This window comes from Cygnus olor, chromosome 18 (assembly GCF_009769625.2).
Source record: "Cygnus olor isolate bCygOlo1 chromosome 18, bCygOlo1.pri.v2, whole genome shotgun sequence".
Classification (NCBI taxonomy): Eukaryota; Metazoa; Chordata; class Aves; order Anseriformes; family Anatidae; genus Cygnus; species Cygnus olor.
In genome coordinates this window covers 7841558-7869249 of record NC_049186.1, presented here as the reverse complement: position 1 = coordinate 7869249, position 27692 = coordinate 7841558, and the positions used below count along the sequence as shown (strand labels likewise).

Genomic DNA, 27692 nt, shown 5'->3' with positions numbered 1-27692 from the left:
TGACCAATGGGAACAGAACTCTGTTAATGACCTAACTGAGGGAATACACTTATCTCCAATAGAAACTGCAGGCTACATTCACTCCCTAAAGCAATAAAATCTTCATTAAGATTCCAGTTGATAAATGTTCTCATAAATTCAACAGAATAATATTTTGTAAACACTCTTTTATGAAAATAGAACATCATAGTCAGGAAATTCTGCTGGTTTTACATGATTCTGGAGATTTTCATATTCCTCATCTTGACATTAAATTTCTGCTTTAATTTTTCCAGGGATTTATATTCTAATTATAGTTTGATAAAGGTGCATACTCAGCTGACACTGAATCTGCATTGTGCTTTGGTGCTATGAATGATTTATTCTACCAGTTCACACCCAATTTTAAACAAAAACATCCATGTACTCTGCTGCTGAATTGATACCAGATTTAAAAGCCCTGGAGGATTTGTTTAATTAAAGACATTTCCTAACTTCACAAGTCCACATTTAAAAATTCTTAGTAATGCTCAGATTTTCTAAAGATTTGGAGAAATCTACTCATTCTGATCCATTTTTTGCATCTTAGAAGAGGGTTTATGTTTGTGTGGTTTAAGATACTGAGATCTTAAAGCTAATATACCAAAACCCTGTCAGCTCAGACTGCATTTACTACATGTTTTTTGTTCAAAGCCCACAAACATCAACAGAAATATCCCACCAATGAATTTCAGATTATGCCTCTTGAGACAATGAAACTTGGGTCTCTAGAATCCCATGTGATGCTTATTTCTGACTACTTCCTTCTAATGATTAGAGCAAGACGATCTTAAACCACATAAAGTCCTTGGCGTATGTTTTTGGAAGAGCAATGAATGCTATTGAACAGAATTAAAATAACTGTTTAATATTACACTTCCATTTCTTCTTTTCATGAGCTATTTTTTAAATAAAAGCTTGTTGATGAATGCAAAAGTAAAAAGACTGTGCAAAAGGCAAAGGAAACTGAAGAACAAAAGTAAAAAGAAAAACTGGATCCACTGAGAGATCACTGTATCTCCAAGAGATCTGCCGAGTGGTAGCAAATCACTGACGTCTCTATTACCAGCCACTGGCTTTACTGCAGTCTATTACAAGTCATTAATTTCAGTTGGCATAACGCTCATCACTTGCCAAGTCAACCCTTTCAGAATGGAGTGAAATATTTTGTATCTTTCTGAATTATTAGGTATTTTCAGAAATGTCTACCAACTCCCTGTTTTAAGCTTCAGAATAAGTAATTTCTTGGTTTATTAAACAGGTATTCTTATTAAAAAAGAAAAAAAAAGAGCAATACTTCTTTCCTTGGCTTAGTATAAATGGATGAAACTTTAAACTGAAAACTAACAAAAAAAAACAGTAGTCTCAACTGGCAGCCAAGATGCTAAAGCTACAACATTTGATGAAAGAAAGGAAGTATTTATGTGTGTATATACAAACACAGACACATGCACTCACTCACAATCTACTTCCAAAATGGCACGGACAGACTTGGCAAGGTCTCTGGCTTCCACTGCAAGAGCTGTGGTGACAGTTGGTCCAATCCTTCCCAACCGGGCAAGAAGTGCTTTAGAAGACAAGGTTATTCTTCTGTCACTAATAGGAAAAAAAAAAAAAAAAAAGAAGAGTGTTTGTTTGTAAGACTAGAAATAGAAAGATTTATTTTTAATAAAGTAAAGCTGTGTTTCTAGATAGGTGTTATTCTCATTCTATGAACCAAAAGATTCATACCACCAAATATAAATTTGTCTCAGAAGTAGTTCTGTCTGTATAACAAAGGTATTAGGAAAGTTGGATAGGTCAGTTGGAACAATGTAGTTCATGCCTCAAAAAGTAGTGTCAAAACTTCAGTAGATGTCAGAAAAGTAAATTCCTTAAAATTAATTTTCATATTAACATTTAAGAAGGGACACTACTTTAGGGTATCTAATTCTTATCTTATATATCTTATATATCTTATCTTATATATCTTATATAATTCTTATCATAGTTATAGGCCATAACTATGCGATTATTAACTCTTCTAATTTAATACTCTGTTTTTTAATGAAGCAGCATCCTGAAAGCTTAGTTTTTAATTCTTCCCCACAATTATAATTGCATTCAGTAACATACTGAAGAAAACTATACGAAAAAATAGCTACAAAACAATTTTTGGAGACTTTGAAACAATCACAGAGGTTTTCAATATTATATGAATAACTGCCATTTCATTACAAAAGAGCTCAGATCTGCCTACCTTAGAACTGTCGAGGGAGTAGAGTTATCTGAAAGTATTTCATGTACAACCTGTTGGCCATAGTCAAAAAGTTAACATTTATAAATCAACACAATCAATAACTTGATACCTTATAATTAGATGCTCTATTTGGGGACATTGGATTTGATTTGTATCTCAAGAGACTAGGGAGTCCAGTCTTTCCCATCCAGATGTTTAAAACTATTTCCTATTCAGTTTGACCCTTGGCTACAAAAACTATCATCAGAAGTTACAGAATGATACAGAATGGATTACTGCAGTAAAGGCAGAAGTAAAACAAACAAACAAAAAAGATAACCCCTTTGCATGAAATATATACCATAATGTTTCTTGTTTGTGCTACAGCATTTCAAAATATTATTAAATATTATTTTTCTGCTTTCCCGCCCCCCCGGGGAATTTCACAGAAGTTGATGTTTGTGAAAAATTATGTTTAAATATCTGTCCAGTTTCATTTGTTCTGTGTACAGCAAGATACAAAGACTAAGTAAATTCCTACGCAGACCTGTGCACTTCTACACCATTTCTAGCACGTTGCATCAAGCTGTGGAATGGTTTCTACAAACTATAGTTTACAGTCAGCTTATTATGTTTATTCCTCAGAAACATCAATACAAAACTTTCCAAATAAAATGCTGCTAGAAATGATAGGCAAAGTTACCTCTATAAATTGTAGTAATTTTTCAGTAGCCACCTCAAAGGTCTTCCTAGCCGATTCTGATTTCCGCAGCTGGCAGTCAAGCACTGTAACTCTCTTTCTCAAGTCTTGGATGTTATCCTGGAAAAGAGATTTGGTCCACACTATTTTAAGGCTTTTATTTTAATAATTTTCTTCCATGGCTCATAAAGAAACAAGGTGTGAATTCAAATGGATGTCTGAAAAGTTTAACACATCATCTTTTCTACCTTTCTGAAAAACGTAACTGCCCCTGAGGCACGTTTGCCTGATCTAGTAGTAAGTAACAACAACACATTTTGGATTATGATATCAAGGTAAATTGAAATTGGCAGCTAACAACAGTGATAGGGCAGAAACTTCAGACTGTTTGAACTGATTCATGAACGGATGAAAAATACCAAACTGATGCTGGCAGTACCTGTCAGCAGGGTGGCAAAAATAGCCAGCGTGTGAACGAGCTCAGTCCACTAGTTTGCACCTGTACATCCTTTGGCCAACAGAGTAATTATGGCATATCTTGGAGAAAATTACCCCCTAGGATTTCTCTACATGCACTTGTATAACCTATTGATCAGTGTTATGCATCTCTTCTCTACTTCAGCTACAGAGAATGTGAGCCTCAGCTACCGAGTCTGACTCATTAGCTTGAGTTCTGGAGGCCCCAGGCTCTGGCCTGAGTCCCTGGTACTACTGTTCAGGTGTGGGGACCATGAGTAAAGTCTTCACATGTACACGGGCATGTTTGTTTAGGTAAGGTATTTGCTGAACAGACGGTCTAGACCAAAATATGCTCCAAAACTAAGAAAATATCACTATCATTAAAGCAGATTTTCACATGCTGTAGGTAATCTTCTGTGAAAGCCCACTACCTACTATAAAAGTTATTAAAACAAAAACTCCAAAAAGCCACTTTTTATTATCTTTACTTGAAACAAATGAATGCACCCATTTGTTTGTGAATAATGTACAAAGCAGCAGAATCACCGTCACTTAGGATGCCAGAGAACCTGTCGATTAAAACATCTTTTTTTGTAATCTCATTGTCCACTGCTGGAGAAGGAGCTGGTCAGCCCTCAGAGAGACCATACTCTTTAATATTAAAAAAAATAAAAAAATCAGCTACATAAAAATATATAAAGACTTTATATCAACTCTACACAGTCATAGCTACCTGATAGTGCTTTTTTGAATAAGAAACACACAAAACCAAATCTCACCTCAGATTTTCAAGTGCTCAATCAGAATTTCAGGAATTCAAGCTAGCATCTTAGAAACAAATCTTTAATACAGCCACCCACATGCTCTGAATTTCTTAATACTTTTTATATTTATTCAAGTCCTAGAAAACAAACAAAACTTAAAAAAAACACACAAAACCACCAAAAAAACATAAAAGCTGGGGCATCTCACCCAGATGTTCAGAAAGAACAACTTCTAGGGTGTAATACATCTTATCATGCACACTCACAATTAGGTGAGAGGAATTCCTCCCTGGGAATTACACATCATGGCTATGTTGCTTCTTTGTAAGCTTGTACACCATAGAGGTCTGTTTAACCTTTTTAAAACCTTTTAATGTTGAACTAATTCTCATGCTGAAAAAGGCACCGTTTCAGTAGGTTTCCTTCACCATTAATTCCTATGCACATCCATTTTTCATGAGAAAAGGTAAACACACAAACGCCAACCTGTCTGCAGTTTTTCAAACAGTGTGTAGAAAAATCCTCAATCATGGGGAAAAATTAAAAAGTGCTTCAACTATTTTATTCCTTAACATGTTTTGAAACGACTTGCTGAAAATGAAGTAGTTTTAAAATATGAAGCTGAATTTAAAAAAGAAATTTCTCTGGCAGAGTACTGTTAGTAGCTTTTAGGTGATTATCTTGATTAAATCCAAATTTACTTAAGAACAGTGCTGGACTTTATTATCACTATTATTTGTCTAACAGAAACATAACAGAAACATAAAAATATGTTTGTCTATGTTTTGTCTAACAGAAACATAAAAATATGACCACTTGTACATATATACAAGACCACTTGTACATATATACAAAAGCATACAAATACACGTGTAGGCTTTACAGATGATATATCTGCAGTCCAGAAACTACTCCTTGCTTTAATGCTTGAGATGTTCCATATTGACCTGTGACCCACATATGCTTCTAGCTCCTGTTTTTGCAGCCCAAAGATATCTGGATAAAGGAAGACTCATACACTTCACATTACCCCCTTCACTCTGCATCATTCCAGTTATTGAATAATACAAGACAAACAGTGACCTACTTTAGGAAAGCAGATGAAAAGAAAATGAAAACAAGATACATGACAACAGCAAGGAAACCATGGTAACTACAACAGGAGACTGGCTGCTTTGCTTACTTTATTTTGGCCAGAATGATCAGTGAGCTGAGCCTTCAGCTCTATGATTTCAGCTTCTAACAGGCGAATTACTTCTTCATAGTCCATCTCCATTCCACGAGCCTGTCTTTGTGCAGCTTCAGCAAGATGAATCCTACTTCGCAAGGCTCTTGTCTCCTCTACAGCTGCCTTGGCTTCCTATAGATTACAGAATTTAATTGAAAAGTTACAACTCCTGCTAACAACAAAGGTTTAAAAAAAAAGTGCAGATTTAGCTTAAAAGTACTGGAATTGGCAGTAGGGCTACCTTTTAGGACTCGTAGTTAGCCAATTCATTTCCTGACTTTTCAATGAATGATGCACAAAGAAAAAACAGGTTTTTACAGAGATGATATTCCTGAGAAGTACATCATTAATTCTATGACTACTGCAAATCTAATGAATGAAAAGTTTTATAGAAATGTATCTGATGCTATTAATTTGTCCCATCATTTCTGTACAAGATAAACTACTTTTAATTAAATGTTATTTGATATTTTACTATTATTGCCTGAATTCACACTCAGTTCAGAGTTTCCATATCATGTAGATGGACTTCTAATGCAAGTATTCAGTCTAAACTGTTCTTAAAATTAGTGCTGTTTTTAATTTTTCTGCCCAGTTCCCACTTTTACATCGTTATTCTGTGTTATCACAGAAGAGTGTTATTTAAAATTTATATATAAACAAAGTAAGGAAAACTAGAAAAAAGAAGCTGTTAACTTTTAATTCATCTGAAGTAAACCATAAATGCTGTAAAATCCAATTCAGAGAAGGATACTGCTCACTTCATTTTACTACTGAATATTAATTCAAATTAACATTGGTTTGTAAATTCAAAAAAGTCAAACAAAAGGTCTGGACAACAGCTTAGTTTACACTATAAAAGACTGAACTGCTGAATGGCTCACAGGCTCTACAGGCTCACTGGCACCAAAAGCAGTAAACCCTTAGCTTTTTTTTAATCTAAAGAAAATACTTTATATGAATTTCCTGAAGCATTACAGTTATAACCTTTAAATAGAAAAATTCACAGAACTAGAAATTCTTTGTACAAATTCCTCAGCTAAGGATACTTAAGTATATAGGCTATTCCTAGTTTACCTGTTATATCTTATTATTATAGCTATATCCTGGTTGGGAATGGGACTAGAGGGGAAACAGGAGAAACAGACATTGAGAATCCATAACCAGTAGTAAGTAGCCTGGACTTGAAACCACTTTTCCTGAAAAATCTAAATGACCACAACTTCAATTTTCTGTGGAAGAAATGTCATATAATATTTAATGGGTGTTATAATATAAATGTCTAGAGAGGTCAGTTAAACTTACAAATGAAGATTTAATTCTATTATTTCCTCAGAAGCATTTCTTCTTTGCAATCAATATTCTTTAAGCCAGATTTTCCTACGCTTTGTCTTAATGCTTTTCCTGTAAAATGACCACCAGTTCTACCAGTCTCAGTTTCAGGTGATTTTTAACCTGTAAATTGTTAGTCTTTATAAACAATATATATTTGTTTCATGCTATAAGTAAATGAATCTGAATGACAGACATAGGACATCACCTACCTCACATTTACAATGGTTTAGCAACATAATACCAATTTGGATAATTGCCAGGGGCATTCTGGTCTCTTAGAAAATAAAGCATTAAAAGAAGTAATCATACATGTAGCAAACAGCAACATCATTAGTGAATACAGATGACACTGGGTTTATATAATATAGAGCTTTCCATTATAAACGATAAAAGATACATTTAAATAACCTTTAATTTGACAGCAAGTACTTTTTTTTTTTTCTTTTAGAAGCACAAGAAGCATTAGATTCATCTATTCTACATGACCGCCATCTATACCTGGAAAAGCAGACTATTTGAAAGCTTACTGCTGTGTCTTTCTGTTATTCACCTAGCTTGTTTAACACTCATGTTTGCACAGCGCTAAGAGCTGTGCAAGGGAACAGTACCCAAGCACTCACCAGGAGACTGGCTGTGGCTCACAAAGGCCACCAGAACAATCCATCCCTCCTGCAAGTGGCTCAGAGCAATTCCTTTTCCTCCAAATAATCCAGCGAACACAAGGACTCCTAAGAACTTATGAATCTATACGCATAGAAATCAAACTTACTGCCTCTGTACAGGGACTGCAAGAAACAATGTGAATCATCAGCAAGAAAAGGTGGGCCCTACTGATATAAAGGATGTTTTCATAGCCTTAAGTAGCGAAGGTATCGTTCAGTAATAGGCTAGAGGTGGGGAAAAGACTCTTGGAGACAAAAGTGAAACAATACTTTGGTATTAAGTTTGCCAAATATAAATGAACACAGATGTTTGACAAAGGATAGTATCATAAAAATGCACAAATGGGAATTATTTATATAAACTGACATCAAATAAGTCATGGGAAAATTGCTATAATGAAAAGGAAGGTCTTTGTTTTGAAATAAGACCTCCCTGAGTTAAGGGTTTCATCTCTTATAACCCAGAATTGCCTTTACTCGTCCATTGTTTTTGCAGAAACCCAACTGCTGAATATTAATTTCTCTGTAATAGCAGACTAAGTATGACCAGATTTCAACAGTGAAAGACCTAAAGGAATAATTAACGAACAATGGGTTCTTATATTACAAGGAAACAATTACCCACATTATCACTGGATTTGCAGAATTTTCTGACAAACCAGAGCTCTTTGCTTGAGCAGGGAGGCACAAAGCGCATGATACAATCAGTTTTCCCAGTTCTACAGTTACTGAAGTTGGCACTGCAGTGACTTGGTGGGTTCTCTAACTCGTGTGGGTAAGGGGCATCCACCAGAGAAGAAGAGATGGATTACAGCATGCTTCAGCAACACTTTCTCTTGTCCCTTTCAGGTATCAAGGAAGACACAACAGAAATGGAATCTGCAGCTGCTAATACGTCCTCCGTATAAATGCTTGATGGAACTATTTGTCCTAATCTGGTATAAAGCCACCACAACAAATAAGAAAGTGCAGGCTGGAGGAGAGAAACTGAATCCTTACAGAATCAATGCATTCGTGTGCAGGTTTCTTACAAAGCCAGGTATTTTTTCCCTTGAATAAATTCAAGTGTTTAAAGCAGGTTTCATCTGAGTAATATTCCAGCCACCACAAACACTGGAAGAAAGGCATTCTTTAAACTACCTGAAAAAGTGTAGCAACGATTCAGTTATGCTTATCCATTCATTTTATAAAAACAACATGTTGAAAACATCATTTAAAGAACTTCTATTATTCTTATTATATATTAGAATTAGAAAGTTAATGAAATAGAAATAAACCAAATGCTTCTTTCAGGCAGGGTGAAATAAATTATATACTACTACCAAAATAGCAGCCATTCAAGTCTGAGTCTTCAAAGCACCACTTTTCCTCTTAGAAAACAGAAGCACAGAATAGCAAATATAACCCCTATGAAATAAAAGTCCAGTGGAATGGGATGCCACAAGCACTACCCTAACTTTAGCATCTTTCACATTTACTGTGTTTAGCTAAGGTGCTTTGGCTGATAATGTTTGCATAGAAAAGCTGTAGTGAAGAAGAGATCACTCAGGTTGGTATGACCTTGGACTTCCAGGCACTATAGAATACAGTCAGACTCCTCCAGGAAGATAAATCTCAGCATTACAGATCTCACATTTGTAACACTGACAAGACTTCAGGTACTCAAAAGCACCACTCTATGTTTTGTGCCAATTTCAGCTTCCTTAAGATTTCATGGAAGACCCAAAGCTATGGAGAGCAGTATCACAATCTCAAATATTTTAGCTATATTTCTAATCCTGAGAGTTTCTGTTTATCCTGTTAGCTACCCATTCAAGCACCACTGAATGAATGGGTACTGACAAAGCACATCCATTAAACAGAATATTTGTATGCCTGCCCTAGTTAAGCTGCAATCTCTGGGATTCACAATTAGCAGACAATGGAAATACCACAAAAGATACTCCTGTATATGACTGGTAGCCTGCATCCTGATTTAAAGCCTTGTTTTTTTCAGGAAAGCAATGAATTAAAAGTTTAAATTGTACTGATTTCAGAAGACCTTAAGCCCATAAATTGTATTTGTTTACTTTGAAATGGGCCATTAGCTCTCAGTAATGTTCCTGTTAACTCATTTCACTAACTTGAGCTGAAGCAGGAAATGCTCAAAGTACACTATTTCATCCATTCTTGAGATTTTCTTTTCAATTTACAGATGCTTTCTTCTTTGAATTGACACTAAGCTCTCTTTGCCTCCTGAACTAAGAGCATACTAGAGAATAGAAGAAAAGAAATCCTGAAATGGCTAAATGGCTGAGAAAGTTGCAGAATCTTTTATAAAATAGCCCCCAAACAGATATGCCTAGAAAAAAATCATAACTTTAATGCTGACTCAACTGACTTACAGTGATGAAAAATTCCACTGTACTACTAACTCCAATAATGAAGATCTATTTTTAATAGATATACAAGAAAAAGGCAGCATTTGGGTTGTGGCTTCTTCCAGACTGGCAGCAAGAAGGCTGAGAGGTCGATTTAGCTAGTACATCAAGAAAAAAGTCACTCATGCATTTTTCACCTTGATTTTTCACTATATGAATTTTCATGTTATTTCTCCTGAAATAAAACCACCTTAGAGACATCACACCCATAATATTTCAGAAGGTTATGTGCAGTCTTTCTGTCTTTACACTTATGTGTGGATAAGTATCTCAAGTTTAAATCTAAACTGTACAGTGTACTTTTCAAGGTACATCCAAGTGTTTGCTGTAGGAAACACAACTAACTACCTCTTCTGAAACCCTGAGCACCTTCAATGCAGAGTAAATGGCTGTAGCCATATCTAGATGTCTGAGGATTCAAAAAGAGGTTCAGATAAGAAGCCTGGCAATTACATGGTAATTAGTACTATTAGCCTATTACTTTTTGAACTTTGTATTACCATAAATCTCAGTGTCAGCATTGGTTCTGAACTGCAGACACACATATATAAAATACTAGAAAATATGTAAAGTATAAACAGAACTACAATTTTGATCAAAAGCCTGCTTTTACCTCCTAAAATAGGTCTCAGGCTAAAGCACTGCTGAAACTACACATAACTTATTGTTTCTCTATTTCACTATCTGGAACGTTTTCAACAGCATTTACTTAAAACACTCAATAGAAAATCTGGAGGTTTGTATTGTTCCCTGCAAAGCTGACCTTCACAATCCCATGACAGTACTTGACAGAAAAATTAAAGTAGGAGGACCTCGTGAGGTAGAAAATAGGTATTGCTTCCAATTAAAACTGGAATAGTTTCTGTGTAAGTCTACCTTCCCAGTAAGAGCAGGTGTGTGAATTGAAACACCTTATGTGGAGGACCCAATGTCCATATTGTTTGCATTTTCAGGTTTTTACCTTCTACTAGCTTTAGTTTAGACTGATAGACTGAACATCAACTCTAGTCTGGAGTGATAGACTGAACACTCATTTAGCGAATGGAAACATGAGGTCCACTACTGTAACATACTTCCAGTTAAATTTTATCCAAAAAAAAATCTATCTTTTTTCATTGGTGTTTCACAGTGTAGAGGGCAACACCACAATATTAACAGAGAAAGCTTTCAAGCAGTTCTCTCATATTCATGGAGTAAAAGATGACCACCAGGCTAAACAAAAAAACGCATATATGAGCCATAATGTAAAAGTAATTTTAACGTAACAGTAAACATTAAGATTTTTAAACTACATTTTGCATTTTTACAAAAACATCTGATGCAACGGATAGCCTTGAGGAACCCGCAAGGAATGTGTGCAGCAGTATGAGAGAGATTTCTTCTCTCTGACCAGCTCAGAAGAAGAGCTGACAGGAGGATGTTCGTAGAAGGAAACAGGGAATTTACTTGGTTTTGAATCTGGGCTATAAACAAAGTAAGACTTAAATATAATTGGAAACTTACTTTAAGAGACACAAAAGAAGGTTAAATTTCATAAGAAATTTGGATTTCTTCTCTCACAATTATAGACAGATATGGAGACAGAAAGAAGACATTTCTCACAAAACGCTTATTACCATTTTTTTTCCCTAGTAAACACCAGGTAGCATTGTCAGACGTATCTATTATTTCATACCTGGCTTTCTGGTTGACATATAAAATTGCAAAACTTGAGATTGTAGATTAGGCATACTGTCATCTAAGAACAGCAAAGTCACTTAAAGAACATTTACACTTAAGATGAGAAAGGTACTACATTGATATCCAACTAACCTGATCCAGTTTGTGTTATGGTTCCTATGGTTCCTAACTCAGTTCAATAAAAAAGTATCATTGGTTCAAAAACTTAATTTGGATATAATTACAGAATTGGATATATAGTCTCCAATTCTAATCAAAAGCTTTGTAGCAGCAAAAGAAACACTTTGAGTTGAAATCAGTGTGAAGGTACAGTCTATACAAACATCAAGAGCGCAAGAAGTCCTCCCTCCTTCTTTTCAAGACAAAGAGATTTTATTTTAAAGAAACTCAACATACTTGCTTGACTATTTGTAGCTCCTCTGTTAACTGTTTCTGTAAATTCACAGATTCAGACAATTCTTCCTGTAAAAAAAAAAAAGAAAAAATAACTAGTTATGCAAGAGAGAGTTTGTATTACCAACTTGCTTACAACTGCTATGTTTCTAGGTCATGCCACACTCCACTAATAATGTTGAATAAACACAAACACACTTATTTGAAAAGTTCTGGTGGAAATAATAAATAATCAAAATGTTTTTACTATACCTGGGACAAAATCAATTTTTAATCTCTAAAAGCTATTTTTTCAGAGTTCATTGATAATATGCTGTTTAGGTTTCTTTAGCATTCTAGGATTATACAATGAACACTTCTGCAATACAAATTAAACATACACTCTAAGTTTCTTGTTACCTAGCCACCTGGTAAATGTGCAGAATAAAGACTTTTTTGTGACTTTAATAGATTGCTGTGCAACCTAACATTCACATCAGGAATGTTCAACAGTGTTCAATACTGTTTGTATGTTTGACCACACTCACTTGCCAACTTCCACCAGAAGCCTGTAGTAAGGCTACACTGCTGCAGGCTGCACCACTTTCAGAAGGTTAAAAGTTCTAAAAAATTTCTCTATTTTTTTTTAGAGTGGTTGTACAATGGTTGTAACCATCAGTTTGAAAATGGTTGTAACCCAAGTTTTAAGTAAAACTAAACATATTAATTGCTTTTGTTTTACGTATTTTGTAGTGTATGTGAAAATCTGTATTAATTTTGCAAACAGATTAATTCACCCTCCAGTTAATTTCTTTCGAAAGCATTAGCATATGCTCAGACACTCTGGTTACTAGGATCACACATTTCTAAATAAAATTGCTATGCAAATCAGTCACTTCTCCAAATTCACTTTGGTGAAATGTCTGTTTAATCTCATCTCCCTGCGAATCAGATTAAAAAGTGTGTTAGTATTCAGTATAACAAATATAATTCATGTTTTCCAGAAATACATTGTGAGCATATGAACTTCAAACATAATTAGGCTGTTTGCTCTGCCTCTTTATTATTCATCAAATATTGCACATAAAATTCAAAAGAAAAACAGTAAAGTGCACAATATGTACACTCAAAAATTAGTCTCTAAAATAAATTAAAACAGGTTGAAATTAAGCATTACCTTTAACTTGCTCATTTCTTTTAAAGCTTCATCCTTTTCTTTTTTAAGCTTTTCCATGTCATCCTCCAAAGAACCACAGGTTACAAACTGTGCATAATTAAATAGGCCAGGTTAGAATCTAGTGCTAACCACATCTTCCATATCTTTTACATCCAATCTTAAAAGGTCTTGCTAATAAAATGAGAAGATAATCTTAATTTTAAAATAATTCAAAGCTCTGGAAAACATTACTGAAAATACTAAGAATTTTAAAAGGAATTCTGACCGACTTATCCTCCAAAGGATTAATTATTTTTCCTGTTAAAAAAGATTAACAAAACTCGCCAAGAATACACATTAATGGTCCCTGTTTTCTTCAATATTTTAAATAATACATAATTTTATTCAGGTATTCCTATGCTACAAATAGACTACTTCAGCATTTATTTTTAAAAGTTACCTCCAGAATAAAGCAATATTCCATCTAGCAGTAGTTCACATCAATGGGCCCCATAATTGTTTATTAGTCACACAGGTAGTAGCAATATATATTCTATTTAAGAAACCTTGGTAAATATCACTGCTGTCCATACTTACGACTCACAACATAATTACATGAATTGCTTTCTGCAAAGTAGGTTGCTTTAAAAAGCTTCACAGAAACTAGATTATCTTAAAGCACAGCATGATACAGAGCTGTTCTAAAAACCTGCCTAAGCTTTGGAATAATCTCACGTATACTAAGTTTCCAATAATCTCCTCAAAACAATTAAACACTGTACAAACACATATTTTACCTGTGAATGTAATAAACCGGCAATTTCATTGATCCCAAATGTTACAGGATTTTGGCCACCATCTGTTGCATTCAGTTGCATGGAGAACAGATTCCTTGAAACTTCAATGAAATCTAAAAAACAGTTTAGCCTGCAGGTTCAGTTTAGTAGCAGCATCACTAGATGCAACACAACTGCTAATATCACCGTGTAAGGCCTACTCTTTATAAATGCAGTGTCTGTTCTCCCTAACCTTCCTAAAGGAAAACATAATTTTTTTACATTTTTGTCCAACGTATTTCTCTGAATAGAAACATTTGGTAAAGCTGGTAAAATTCAGAACAGGTCTTGGGATTAAATGCTTCTTCAGTTGTGTAGGAGAAAGGAAAACAAAAGGTGGAGGTGGTACGAAGTTCAACCTCAAAGTACCTGGTTAGAGATGCTGTACATTTGGCAGGCCTGTGTGAAAAATTAAGAGAGACCTGCATATCTGTTTTACACCTGTCTTCTCAGTAGATTGATCTTCCCAGAGGAGACAGTCTCTCTGTAGGAAAAAGGGGCAATTTTGTGCTAGTTCACAGTTCATCTTTACATTTGCAAGTAAGTCCTTTAAACCACTGATAGAGAGACCTGGTAAAATTGATGCTGAGCAAGAAAGCTTTATATATAGACACTGCAGCATTTTTAATCAATATAGCTATTCATTTCGAATGTATAAAAGAAAACTTACTGCTACGATCTGAGAGAAAAGGGGAAATTTAAAGATCAGTTAGTATACACCACATAAAACCTGATGGAAGATCTACCATCTCTAGTGATAAGATACTTGAAAATCCAGTGCCTTTTTAGATGGTTTAGTACAAGAAATTATTTTTCTTAAACCAGTGCTTGATGCTGTTTTTCATAAACTTCAGGAAAATTGAAATTACCATGTCTCACAGTTTAACACAAATATTCTTAAACTGTTAGCGTCACCTACCAAAATTGTCATAACCAACAGAAAAAAACTCATTCCCATCGGAATTAGGTTTAGCTAGAAAAAAGACTGTGATGGTCTCTATGCAAATGTCTCTCCACATGCAATAGCTGAAAGGTTCTTGGTTGTCACAAACCAAACAAGTTAAATGGTCAGTCAGGTTAGTTGCTTCAAGAAGTCACTTTAATCACCAATACTATCCCAAAGAATTTTTGGAACAATTACAGTACCTGTCCTAGAAAGTAGTACAGTATCCATCCTAAAAAGTAGAGGCCTCTACATTTTAAGGGGTCTTGATTTTAGTCATAAAAAAATCATATGAACATTATGTAGATAAATGAAGACAAGCATGAAAAAAATCCCATAGCTTATCTTTCTAAACTGTTGCTACATTCTACTAAGTTTAAATACAATAAAATTTGATAATTCAGAAAAAAAAAAAAAGTGTGCTTTATCTGTATATACATATTGACTTGGACACAATAGTTTAAGAACACTTCAAGAGTGTTATCTTCTACAATTATTTACACCTAAACTGAAAGCCACTATTAACAGAGGATCATCTGACTGCTTCTTAAAACATAAAAATAAACAGCTTAGTTGTTTAAAATGCAAACCATTTTAATATTTTAATGAAATCTTTTCTTAAGGAGAAAGCACGTCTGTTGAAAAAACTCACACTATTCAAATACTCTACTTTCATGGCAACAATTCAGAAATTTGTGAGCACAAACCCCAAAACTTTCTCAAGGTTGCTGTTAATTAAATTTGTAATTACATTTACGATTACTTAGTTTCAGAATGCCAAGCTTATTTTTATAAACTAGAGTAAGGTTTTTACCCCAAAGTATTGTTTTATTTGCAGTAGCAACCCAATACTGATAGAAAATGTATTAACAGTTATTATCTATCATTTCTATATTTGTGCATTTCATTATTTTTCAGGGTAATTAACAAATGATTACCTCCAAAAGACACTGTTCCTTTAGAATCTTTCTGAAGTTGCTGCCTTAGGGTTTGCTGCTGTTCAACTGTGGGCTGAATCCCCAGATAATTCAATGCCTGGAAGGAAAAAAACTTATTTTGGAGAAAAAAAAAAAAGGCTGTGGATAATGACTGCAGGGACATGGGGGAGTAATTAAAGAGCTGCACTTCAAAGAGCTTTTGTATCATAGTACACTCTCACTGACAACACTTTTATTCCAGAGAATCTTTGTGACTCTTCATTCTAATTGAGAGATCTTCAGATATTATTTAACCTTGAATACTGGTGAGTGTAATAAGCAAAACCCTTTGTCCTTAATAACTTCCTTAAAAATCCGGAGGGATGTTCAGATTCCCAGAAGACTTAATCAGTAATTAGATTAACAAAAACAGTAATTTGCCCAATATATAAAATGAAATAGTGGCCTACGACCTGAAACAACTACCCAAACAGGTAATTTCATATGTAGTTTATACCTTAAAGTTTGAACCTTGAAATATTCTCTGGATATTTTACATATATCATAAAGGGGGAGAAAGGAAAACTTAAAGGATGCGAAGTGTTTACCCTCTCCAGCTTTTCTGCTTTGAGACGAATAGTAGAGTTCAAGAAAGTCTTCCTTCCTTGCAGCTCATAATCATCATTCTGGCTGGGTGCAATGACTAGAACAAAAAAAATAAATAAATGAAATGATTCCGTTGTAATGCTCGCTTTGAAAAATCTGTTATGTAGCTCTGTTCTTCAAATGGATGCCAGCTAAATACCCACTTGCCACAATAAATACTAATATTTAGACTGACTTTTTCTTTAAAAAAGGCATAATGCTAATAATAAACAAAAATATAGGTATCAATAACAAACTTATTTGAAATTGCCCATCAAAAACTGACAAGTAGCAAATTAGCAGAGAGAAACCAGGAATAACTTCAAGCGATTCATCAAACATACGGCTTATACTCGTGGTATTTTCTTTTCTCTCTGTAACTCTGGAAACAGAAGGGGAAACACACTTGTGAATTTCAAGAGAGACCTTCAAGACACACCCTCAGCATAATCAACAGTTCCTAAAAGCCTATCTAGCAATCTGGAAAACACTGTGAAAGAGAGGGAATGACCTGATGCCAACTAAGGGCTGCATGGAATTACTTTAGACTGCATTCCAACAGGCTCCTCTGCATGTTTTCCTGGGGAGGAACTCTCTTCCAAGGACTACCATCCATTAAGCTCTGTATCCAAAGTGTTCATCACCTTCTGTCCAATTATTTCAATCAGAAATGCAACGATTTTACATAATTTTAACTAGTTGCATTGATTAATGCATTATGGTGAATCTATTTCATTTCCAGCATTTACAGAAGATTAGTTTGAGGAGAAGAAAAGAAGGTAGCAGTACTCAGTAGTCCCTGTGCAAGATTTCAAAAACACTGCTCCTTTTTTTTTCCTTTGTTCTAATGGAAGTTGAAAAATGCAGCCACAGCTTTGTCATGTTTCAAACAAAAGAAACAGCAGCCTTTGGAAGCCCTTGAACATAGACAACTTTTTTTTTTTTTTTTTTTTTTAGATATATTACACTAGATAAACAGAACAAATTCATTGCCTGTTTTTTTTTCCAGAAGAAAATAAAATACTTACTTTTATTCATTATTTATACATGTAATTTACATCTCAATTAATTATTTCATTAATGGACTATAGAGGTACTCAAAGCAAAAACACCATTTGAAAACTACAAGACCATGCAGATTGAGATCCTCTCCAAAGAAACAGAAGGAATCACACAGAATTCTTTTTTTTTTTTTTTTAATTTCACAGTATATCTGTTTCCAAGCTCAAAGTAATTTACATCCTCTTTATATGCCAAAAGCATAAATGAAAACATCTTGAAAATCTCTGACACTAACACCTCTCACATGCTATATTAAATTCTGAAGACATTGGGCTAGAACCTCAGATGAATTGGCATACTTTCTTTCAACTCAGAATGAAAAAGCTTTGTGTATGAGTTTCTGCAAGAATTTCTCAAAAATTGTGCTGATTTTTCTCTGAGCATTTAGAAAAAATCTAAGAGCTACTTCAATTTTTCAAGGTTATCCTTGAAAAGGGGCAGCATGAGAGAAGTGGCAGCTTTGGCTAAGGATGTGCTATAACAAAAAAGAAAAGTGACAAGAAACTTCAAACTGGAGCTGCAAGAATTTCTGCTTCCTACTCTATTAGCTATGTTATTTCAACAGACTAAGAAACTATGGTCTTCTTAGTCTCTTTAAAAAAGAATGAAGCTCCTGCATATTGCATTATATTAATCAAGAGCCTTATATTCTGAGTATATTCAGAAATAAGACTTTTTCTTGTGCCTTTGATTTAATCAGCGTGTTTTTAATCATCAGTACGAGAAAACTGTGTGATCATTAAATGCCAGCTGTATTCAATAATACAACTTTTCCAGTTTCAAAAGTTCACATTCAGTCAGCTCACCCTTCAGGGAAGGAAGCAAACTGGTCAGATTTGCAATATGGAGATTGTTTCATTTAAAATTAGGATATCTAATTAGGACCTTAATAAGCCCAAGTACAATTTAAATAGTCACTGAAGCAATATCTAGGATGAATCAGACTCTGTATGTTTGTCCTTCACCTTATCAGTCTTCCCCTCAGACTTCAGGGAGCACAGGTTATTCTTACTTAATGCTGCCCAAAGAAAAAGAATATAGTTCAAGTCTTCATATAGAAATACAAAACAGGATCAGTTATATTATTGTTTCATTCGAGAACCTCATGGTTATGCCTGTATTTTCACTGTCTATAAATACAATGCATATTGGTTTCCCAGAGGAATTACAACCATTCAATTCAGATTCGGTTCTGACCAAATTCTAGAACCCCTCTTTATTTTTTCTTAGTGTTGTTTTCATAAGATATATTCAAAGATACAATCAAAGGGACTATTTTCTTAGTTTGAATGCCATGGCTCTCATATATAAATATACACATATGCATTCTATTTGTTATTAATTGAAAAAGTCTTAAAGAGGTCTGCATGTTATTTCTATCCTTCCAAATCCTTGATTAAAAAAAAAAATGCAAGTGGTATATATCCACAGAATTTCATCAAATCAAGAAAGCACAGTTTCTATGGTAACCTAATCTTGATCTATATGTGAGTCTTCATTATCTGGTTTCGACTGAGTCTATTATCATTACTGCTATATAGCAAATGTTGTGATCACTCATTTTTGTTTGGTTTCAGCTGTTTGTTGATATATCTGACAGAAGTTACTGCACAATCCATTGATCTTTATCCTTTATTTAGTACTACAAAAATGGTGCAATATTACTTTTTTTTGGAAGCCTATGGAGTCTGTACTATTTTCTGTTAAGACAATTATTGAAGAACAAAAGTGTGACAGGGAATTAAATCAGCATTTACCAGGAACTGAGACATCAGTAGGACTGCTCTCTGCAGAAGTAATTGGAGATTGCTCTTCCATTTTGACTCCAGTTTCCATCTATGAAAGAAAATCAGAAGTCATGAAATACCATTTTCTACAATAGGTCACAAGCCAGACTAGAAATACACATTAAACTAAAAGAGAGGGAAAGGAAGGAAGTCTAGGGGGGGGAAATAGGGCTGGACACATCCAAACAACCCTAGCAGAAAATGCAAGGCATGGGATGGGGATGGTGAGAAGGTATGCCATTCAAAACTTAGATCAGGGCCTTATCAAAAGCTTAGATGGGGTTGAAGAACTTGACAGATGAAGACAGCATAGCCCCTAGGCAGCCTGCTTCAATGTTTATAGCTCTGACGGGAAACAAAAGTGGGCAAGAATCTTGAGTATGAATATAAAAACAATTGAGAATCACCTGTTTTGACTCTGTTTGACAAGGAACATTTTATTTTATTCAACTATTTTCTCAGTTTATATTAATGAGTAATATAAATACTCACAGCATTAGGAGTGAATGTTGAAACAAGCTTCCCATCAGGAGACGCTAGAGGACTAAGGACTGCAGTTTGTTGTCCTCCGTATGTTCCAGAAGATGTTAAGAGACTGGAAGGACGTGGCAGATTCTCTGAATAACTGGGAATATTTTTTTGTCTTATAAAAGCTATCTCCCAAAAACTTTCAAACCTAGAATTAAAAAAACTTTTAGCATACTGTATACTGTTCTGTTCATAAGAGTATATATTACTAAAGTAACAACTGTATTTTCCCTGACAATGTGCATGATTATTCTTTTTTATTTTTCTAAAAGGATATTCTATTCTCTATCATTAGAACAAGTAAGCAGTGCTTTAAAAATATATATATATATTTCAAAAAGGAATGAATATATCATAATTTTAAAGTGCTAAAAGGTTCATTTGAGTCTTTTCATGTGGCAAAGTATTTCAACTGATCATTTCAAAAACATGAATATACCCTGTGTTTCCTCTAAGCCCTCGTGACAAGACTTTTCACATTACTGCAATAATTAATATTGTATAGTAACCCATTTTGGAATTAGCAGTTTGGTAGTAACAGATACCTCATCTTTGCTCTGTTGATTATACTTTTTGCTTCTTCATAGGAGACGCCAATCATTGACTCTTTGTTTATGGATACTAGTTGATCTCCAGGCTGCAATCGTCCATCCTAACCCATAGCAAACAAAAAAACAAAACCACAGACTTTGTGTTAACAACTAACACTGCAGGAAGAACTATACAATCACAGCGTGCACTCTGGATCTGTTAAGACATGAGATATGAAGAATAGCTACACATTTTGCGTAACGATTTTCCAGAAACAAACAGCAGATCAAATGATGGAAGAAGATAAAAAGACACAGCTTACCATTGGTTTCCTTATTAATGACATAGGAAATGTCAGGACCCTAAAAGCAGCTTACACTGTGTATCTCATGTTGATATCAGATTTCTTATGTACCCCTTAATTAACAGTGGAAAACAACCACTTCACTCACTAGAACTAATTAGTTGTTTAGATTTTCATTTAATAAATACTAAAACTAAATTGTCTTAAGTAAATGGATGTAACTCAGTTTTCTCAAGGTGGGAACCTTCCCAAGATGGTACAGAATTCCATTTAAACCAACTCGCATTCCCACATAGTTGGGCTTCACCTGAATAAAAAACACGATCGAGGCCTCACGTAATAGATACTCTTTTTTTTTTTTTTTAAATAAAGTGAGAAACTAAAGCAGATGTTCTGTTCTCTAAATTTACTGTAATCATTTAATCTGCATGACAGCAATCATTTTAAAAGCTTCATCAGACAGAATGGATCTCAGTGAAATTGTGTCAAGAAATCTGACCCAAGGATATACTTCTGTTAAAGAAGAAGAAACCACAGAAAGTAATTTTTTTCAGCAAGGAGTACCAACCCATCTGACTACAGGAAATTTCTTTGCTAATTAACTCAGCTGAGAGCTGAATTAATTTGTTTTTCAAGAAACAGACATTCTTGGCTATACATGGGACTTTTCAGGCACTTACTATCCATGTTCATCTTAATGAGAACAACAGATTCATCTATTAGGAATTCACCAGTCAAAAATACCTTAGAAATAATACTGTCAACTGTCAACTTTGCGCTTCTGTTGAATTATTCATTGCAAACTTTCTAGCAAACACAGTAACATATCGCATTTCTGCCTCAGAAACTATAAGACAATACTTTAAATATGCTTGGGTAGATTTTTCACTAATATAAAGCTTTTTTTACTCACATTCTAAAGAAGCCTTAACAATTTAACTGAAAATGATTGTTGTTCACCTATGTATTATACATGGTCCATACCTATGGTTACAGTGTTATGACGTTTGTGTAATGTAATACACATGAAATTATACATAATATGTCTGTGTTCTTCAGTGTTTAAGAAATATTTCATAGAAGCAAACTAACCACGTGAAACAAACTATGTACAGAGGAAGATTTGTAGGAAGTAAGTGAAATATCTTTTTAAGACCAGTATAATTTTACATATTTGATACAAAAATACATCAAATTTTAGTTATGTTATTTCAGCCTATGATAGCACTTTACTATATTTTCCATCACAAAGAAAAGCTCTAGATCTACAACTTCTCTTGCATAAAGCCTGCTAAAAGATATCAATTTCAATGCTGCCCTCTTGTGGCAAAGATTTAAAATACACCCACTATTTAGGTTTCTCAAACACCTAACCAAGCTTGGGAAATTACCTCTAATATTGCTAATATTAGAACCTACTGCATACCGATGGCTCGGTCTCACTCGATCAATTATAAGCATGAGAGACTGTAAATTATATATATTTACAATTTGAAAGATTTTTAAAAGCTGTAACAAAACAGCAGAAAACAAAAGAATAATGATTACCATTTATTCATTAAAAAGTCTGGGAGAAACATTGCATTTTTTCTATCAATCTCTGCCTTTTGGGATTAATCTTAATCTACAAATATTCAGTCACAAATAGTTTAAGACTGTTTTGGGGGCAAAACTCTTTGGTTGTGAAATTAAGTTGTATACTCTTGCTTGGCAGATGGCAAACATTGGTTTATCTACATGTCAGAATAACCATAATAACATAGGATGACAAGAAGACACTTGGATAAACAGTTCTGTGTACTTGAACCAGACAGCTGTTATTTATTCATTTTTTAAAAACCTACAAGACCTCCTGTTTTACATATTGCAGTTGTCATAAATGAAAATAGTAATCAGTACTGATTCATATGTTTTATTAGTCTGCACTATCAGTTTTTTTTTTAATTATAATTCTTATTTCCCTATACAATACTTCTCAACTGCAAGGATTCAGCTAAACCAAGTCCAAGGGAAAAGTGATTTTTTGAATGTCTGAGTGACAAAAGCTGTGTAGATGTAGTGACATAGTTTAGTGATATGGTTTAATGGCAGATTTGGCAGCGGTAGGTTAAAGGTTGGACAAGATGATCTTAGAGGCCTTTTCCAACCTAAATGATTCTATGATCCTGTGAAAAAAAAGATGCAAACTGTATGTCTGTCCCATCCTTGATGATTAGCTAGTCTCATGTAACTTAAAAAAATTGCTTTCTTACTTTCTGCTTTGGAAATTGGGAAATAAGATCCTCATGTACCTCACACAAACTCATGAATAATTTTCATTACCATGTAACTATGCTGTGGTGTAATGAGATAATTCTGTCTAGGGAGACACCAAGGAGAAACACAAAAGAAACACAAATGAAATTAGTATTTACAATATAAATGTATGTATATAATACTAAAGTAGGTATAAAACGAAGGAAAAAATACAGGGGACTGAACAGCGTAGCAAGAAGAGGTCTTTATCTACCTTATGACAGTCACCACCAGGAATAATTTCTTGAATGTATACCAAAGGCCCTTCATTTCTGTCAATTCCTCCAACAATATTCAAACCTAGGCTTGTTCCTTTGCAAACACAGATAATCTGAAACGTACTATCCCTAGGAAGAGAAAGAAAAAAGGTAGAGTTACTTCACAGATTTAGACACTCACTAGAGACCCACAAGTGATACAGTGTCTATCTTGTTGATTCACAAATATGTACCACAGTAACAAACAGATAAAATGGACACAATCTCTATGTTCAAAGGCTATCGTGCCTGCTCTATTACAAAATCAACAACTTCAGGTGTTACTTCAGGCAATTACAAGAGTAACCAATATATTATTTTGCAAGACTAAACTTCTCTTCTATATATACCAAGGGATGACCTAGCTACAATGTAAATGAGAAGCATTAATTTGTTACGAGGTACTGAGATCAACAGTCAACCTGATTAATCTACTTATACCACATAAACAATAAATAAATGAGATAAAATGAGGAGAAAAATAACTTGCAAAACCCGAAACTTTGTAATATCAATTGTATTATGTTACAGGATTTAAAAAACAATGATTTTTGAAAACTTCAATGCTCGACCCAAAATTTTCCTGAGCTGCCAAATACAACATTTTCTACATCTCACACAAGACAGTTACAATCAGCTTTGGGAATTACTTTGGAAGCTTTGGTGATGGTGCTGGGACAGAATTATTTCTGCTAATGGTAATAATATCCTTTGGATGCAATTGAGGACTCTGTGACCTTGAGGATGACCCAGACGAAAGGTTGTCTACAGGTTTTCCTATAAGAATAGAAAGGATGAAAAAAAAAAGAAGTAAAACACACATTTGGGAAAAAGCACGAAGTTTCAAATCATAGGCCTAATTTCATGTTAGAAAGCAGAAAACCATAAGCAATCAGACAACCACAACAAAGTTTAAGTCTATGCAGCTAAAAATTGAGCCAGGGGTTCCAGGAATAATTTTTTAAATCATAGCAAAGAATGATTTTTTCAAACTGGATGAAAAAAACATCATAACTGTCTTTCCTAAAGAGTAATTGACCATGCTGTATAAAGACGTTCTCACTAGGCAACAATTCCAGGAGCATTAGAATTTATGGTATTCTAGTTCAATTTTTTATTATTAATTTGTAATCTCGTGGTATCTTTCATCTAGAAATACCAAACACGGTTCACACTATTCATTAATTAAAATTGCTGAAAGTAGAGGGTAGAACATTTATTTTAGAGCTGGGGAAACTGACACACAAACCAATCAAGTTAGATGTTTAGACCACAAAGTAAATGTTAAAGTCGTAAGTAAACACGTTCTTAGCTTGATATTCTCTTGCTCCAATACACCCTTCCCCCAAACAGTTTTCAGTGTTGGCGTCTAGTCCACAGAAGTATGAAGATTGTCCTACAAGATTATGTCAGGATAGGAAGCAATCTCTCACCAGTTAATAGTTGTGTTGGAGAACTTCTTGCAGAGTTGGTGTCACTGTGAGAGCCATACTTATCCATCAGGTCAAGAAACTCTTTCCTGTGGAAATAAAAAGTTCCTCTTTGTCAGGACTTGGGATTAGTTCTAAACGCACTCTTTGTAATCTGCTAGTCTCTCTGCTGAACAGTTACAAATCCTCAGAAAGCAAAGTTCTCCCTCAACTGAAAGAGGAAAGCCCTGTCAGATATAAAAACATTCAGAAGAGGCAAGAAAAAGGTAATGTAATCCAGAAGGATAAGGATGGAATAGCAACAAACTATGGATGAAACAGACTATTGGTAGAAAAGCTTAATTATTACCTCTCTTTACCCTGGATTTCAAAACTTTCAAAACTTGTAGTTCAAGTCAGCTACAGATAATAAGACAAGTGGTGTTACTTGGGTCCAAAACAAATTATTTACATTAGATGGAATCAGGTAATATACCCATAGTATATTTGTATCTTTAAAGAATGCTTTTATTTCAATTAGTTTGAACGAGAACCCACAAGAGAATGGCCATCAAGGTTGTGGCATTAGCCCTGCTCAAAAAGAGTATAGAAATAAATATTTCTTAGTTATACAAGAAGAAGTAAAACAGATACAAATTCTTAACTTCTACTTAGCTTTCTCAGAAGTATGTGGTCCATTTCATCAGAGGTAGATATCATTATATATTAAATATTTTATGTGCTTGGGCTTTGCTTATCTTTTTCATGATTAAATCTTTTAAAAATCTCCAACTGATAAAATAAAGGGCAATTCTTCAGCTGTGCATGAATATTTGAGCTATCAATTCTCATTCACAGTAATGTCTTCTTCTACAGTACTAGTTGACTGGATGGTGAGTAACACCAGTCACAATCGAACAGGAAGACATCTGTGAAAAAATGTTATCCATCTGAAATATGTAATAGTTCCAACGGCTATCTGCTTACTATCTATTATTTTCTTATACATGCCTTGAAAAATCTATCACAACATGAACATATGAAGATGGACCAAAAACAAGAGCTTTTGCTGTAATAAAGCACAAAGCTATGCCCACTTTACGAAAACAGAAGTCACAAATAGCTCTTCTTTCAACCTCATGGTGAATGGTGAAAAGAAAGTTCTGATTCATCTTTCTGTGTAAAGCTTTAGAATTTATCTTTTTCTTTCCTACACAAAAATATAAATTCAGACTTGATCCACAGGATTTAGGCAGGCACATTCTCTGTTGCCTGTTATCTTCACTCCAAAGGCAGTCTTGCTTTCTTTGCTATCCTGTCTTGCTTCTCATTATACTTTGTGCAGTAGGAAAGCAAGTGAAGTCACAGTAACAAGCTGATCTCCCTTCTTTTCTTCTGGTAAGAGCTACTTTGAAACATAAACTGTGATAATTTTTGTGTTGTTTTTAACCATATCAGTTTATTCGAATTGGAAATGATAAAGAAGTAAACCTTATCCTGACCCTGCTTTTTACACTTTTTGATTTATTTTATATACCTATATATATATAAATATATAAATCTATTGCATCTCATTACAACAGATTTCATTAGAAATACTGCCAATTTATTCAAATATTTTGGTAAAATTCAACGCTACGCTTTTTATTTCAGTACACTGCAGGTTTTCTCTTTCATTCATTCATGCATTCCAGTTTTGAGAAGGAAAAAGAAAATTCAGCTACTGAGCTCAAGTTAGAGGCTCGTAGCAGCAATCTAAAACTGATTAATAATTACATTTCTTTTAAGACCAATAGTATTTGAAGCTTTTAAATGAATCAAATCAGACGAAGGCACTTATCAATTAACCAATAAAGTTATTTTTGACATAAAGAAAAAACGGTCAGTTGCACTGTTGAAAAAAATAATCATCAAAAATAGAAGTTCTTTGCAGAAATAACAAGCTGGCAAAAAAGCAACAGAGATGAAGATCCTGTATTACATGTGTTAAAAAAGCAACAAGTAGTAATAGTCTTAATAATCTAATATTAAATGCAGCCTAATATAAAAAAACATTTTTAATAATCTGAGCAATGACTACCTCAGTAATAAAAGATTTAAAAATAAAATAAAATCTAGAATGGTATAAGCCAGCAGCATCATCAAATTAATATTATAGAATTAGAGAGAGAGGACATGAATTAACTGATTGCAGTAAATGTAATTCCCACGTAATTCCAGTGACCGCAGAGGGTTATTGAAGTCCATTGGATGTATTATTAAAAAAAAAGAGAGACAGAGAAAATTTATTGAACTAACGTCAAATCCAGGGAACACACACAAACACAGTTCAGCGTAAATCGAATCTTTTATCACAGTCACAAAAAATTCCTTCGGAGTTGTCTAAGTGAGGGACTGTATGGAGTGGCACATTCTGTGCAGGCCACTGGGCATACCACCAGAACGGTAAAAGGACTGATGGATTTTAATTATTCAAGGAGTTTAGAGGAACTAGGTCAGTATTCTTTAGATAAAAGCAGATTAAGAGTGGACCTCATGTATCTAGGCAGCCTGAAAAAAGGAAAGATCAGAGGCTACAGTACAGAGGCATTTAAATTTGTTAAATACAAAAATAAAGAGGCAGAAAAGGGACCCTTAAGTCGGACAAAAGACTAAAGGAATTTGGACAAAATTCCTTTATGGAGAGACTACTCTAAGTGGAACATCCTAGCAGTGGCAAATAGCAGCAGCTACTCTCACAGTGATTATCAAATACAGTTGTGTAACAGCAATTTCCTGCAGAGATTGAAGTCAAAAGGGGATACAAGCCTAGATCCTAATATTTCCTATGATTCTGTGCCAATATTGGTTTATACGCTTAACTTCAGACAACAAGATTAAAGGGATATTTAACAGATATGCCCTTATAATGGAGGTATTTTGGGCTACCTGCTGCAGCGAACAGTTTAACCTACTTATCCAAACTAATTCAGAGCTCATTAGAAACTGAAAAGCAAAATACTGAGGCGAAACAATAACCAAATTTGCCATTTCAGAAGGCAAGACCAGCTTAAATCACAGTTTCGTGGTACTGTAGGTGTAATGCATTTCCTCATTTTTTGTTATTTTAACATGTGAGATGTGTTAAAAAATACTATTATTATAGCAAATAATTCTAAGGGTATTA

The 27692-nt window shown here is 34.2% G+C and overlaps 1 protein-coding gene and 1 long non-coding RNA gene across 4 annotated transcripts in view; one reads left to right on the top strand and one right to left on the bottom strand.

Annotated features, from left to right (window-relative positions):
- LOC121079915 overlaps positions 1-8656 on the top strand; it is a 60732-nt gene extending 52076 nt beyond the window's left edge. Inside the window, exon 4 of the long non-coding RNA XR_005825215.1 lies at positions 7171-8656. This is a non-coding gene — a long non-coding RNA (uncharacterized LOC121079915). The remainder of the gene's footprint in view (positions 1-7170) is intronic.
- Positions 1-27692, bottom strand: part of STXBP4 (syntaxin binding protein 4) — a 74793-nt gene that overhangs the window by 35866 nt on the left and 11235 nt on the right. For all 3 annotated transcript variants that reach the window (XM_040577761.1, XM_040577762.1, XM_040577760.1), the window contains 15 exons: positions 24551-24636; positions 23768-23894; positions 23075-23207; positions 20276-20382; positions 19695-19878; positions 19173-19251; positions 16317-16411; positions 15730-15826; positions 13810-13922; positions 13034-13120; positions 11881-11946; positions 5343-5519; positions 2940-3056; positions 2258-2307; positions 1481-1614 (listed from right to left, as the gene is read on the bottom strand). In XM_040577761.1, the coding sequence (XP_040433695.1) occupies positions 1481-1614; positions 2258-2307; positions 2940-3056; positions 5343-5519; positions 11881-11946; positions 13034-13120; positions 13810-13922; positions 15730-15826; positions 16317-16411; positions 19173-19251; positions 19695-19878; positions 20276-20382; positions 23075-23207; positions 23768-23894; positions 24551-24636 (1652 nt within the window). The remainder of the gene's footprint in view (positions 1-1480; positions 1615-2257; positions 2308-2939; positions 3057-5342; positions 5520-11880; positions 11947-13033; positions 13121-13809; positions 13923-15729; positions 15827-16316; positions 16412-19172; positions 19252-19694; positions 19879-20275; positions 20383-23074; positions 23208-23767; positions 23895-24550; positions 24637-27692) is intronic.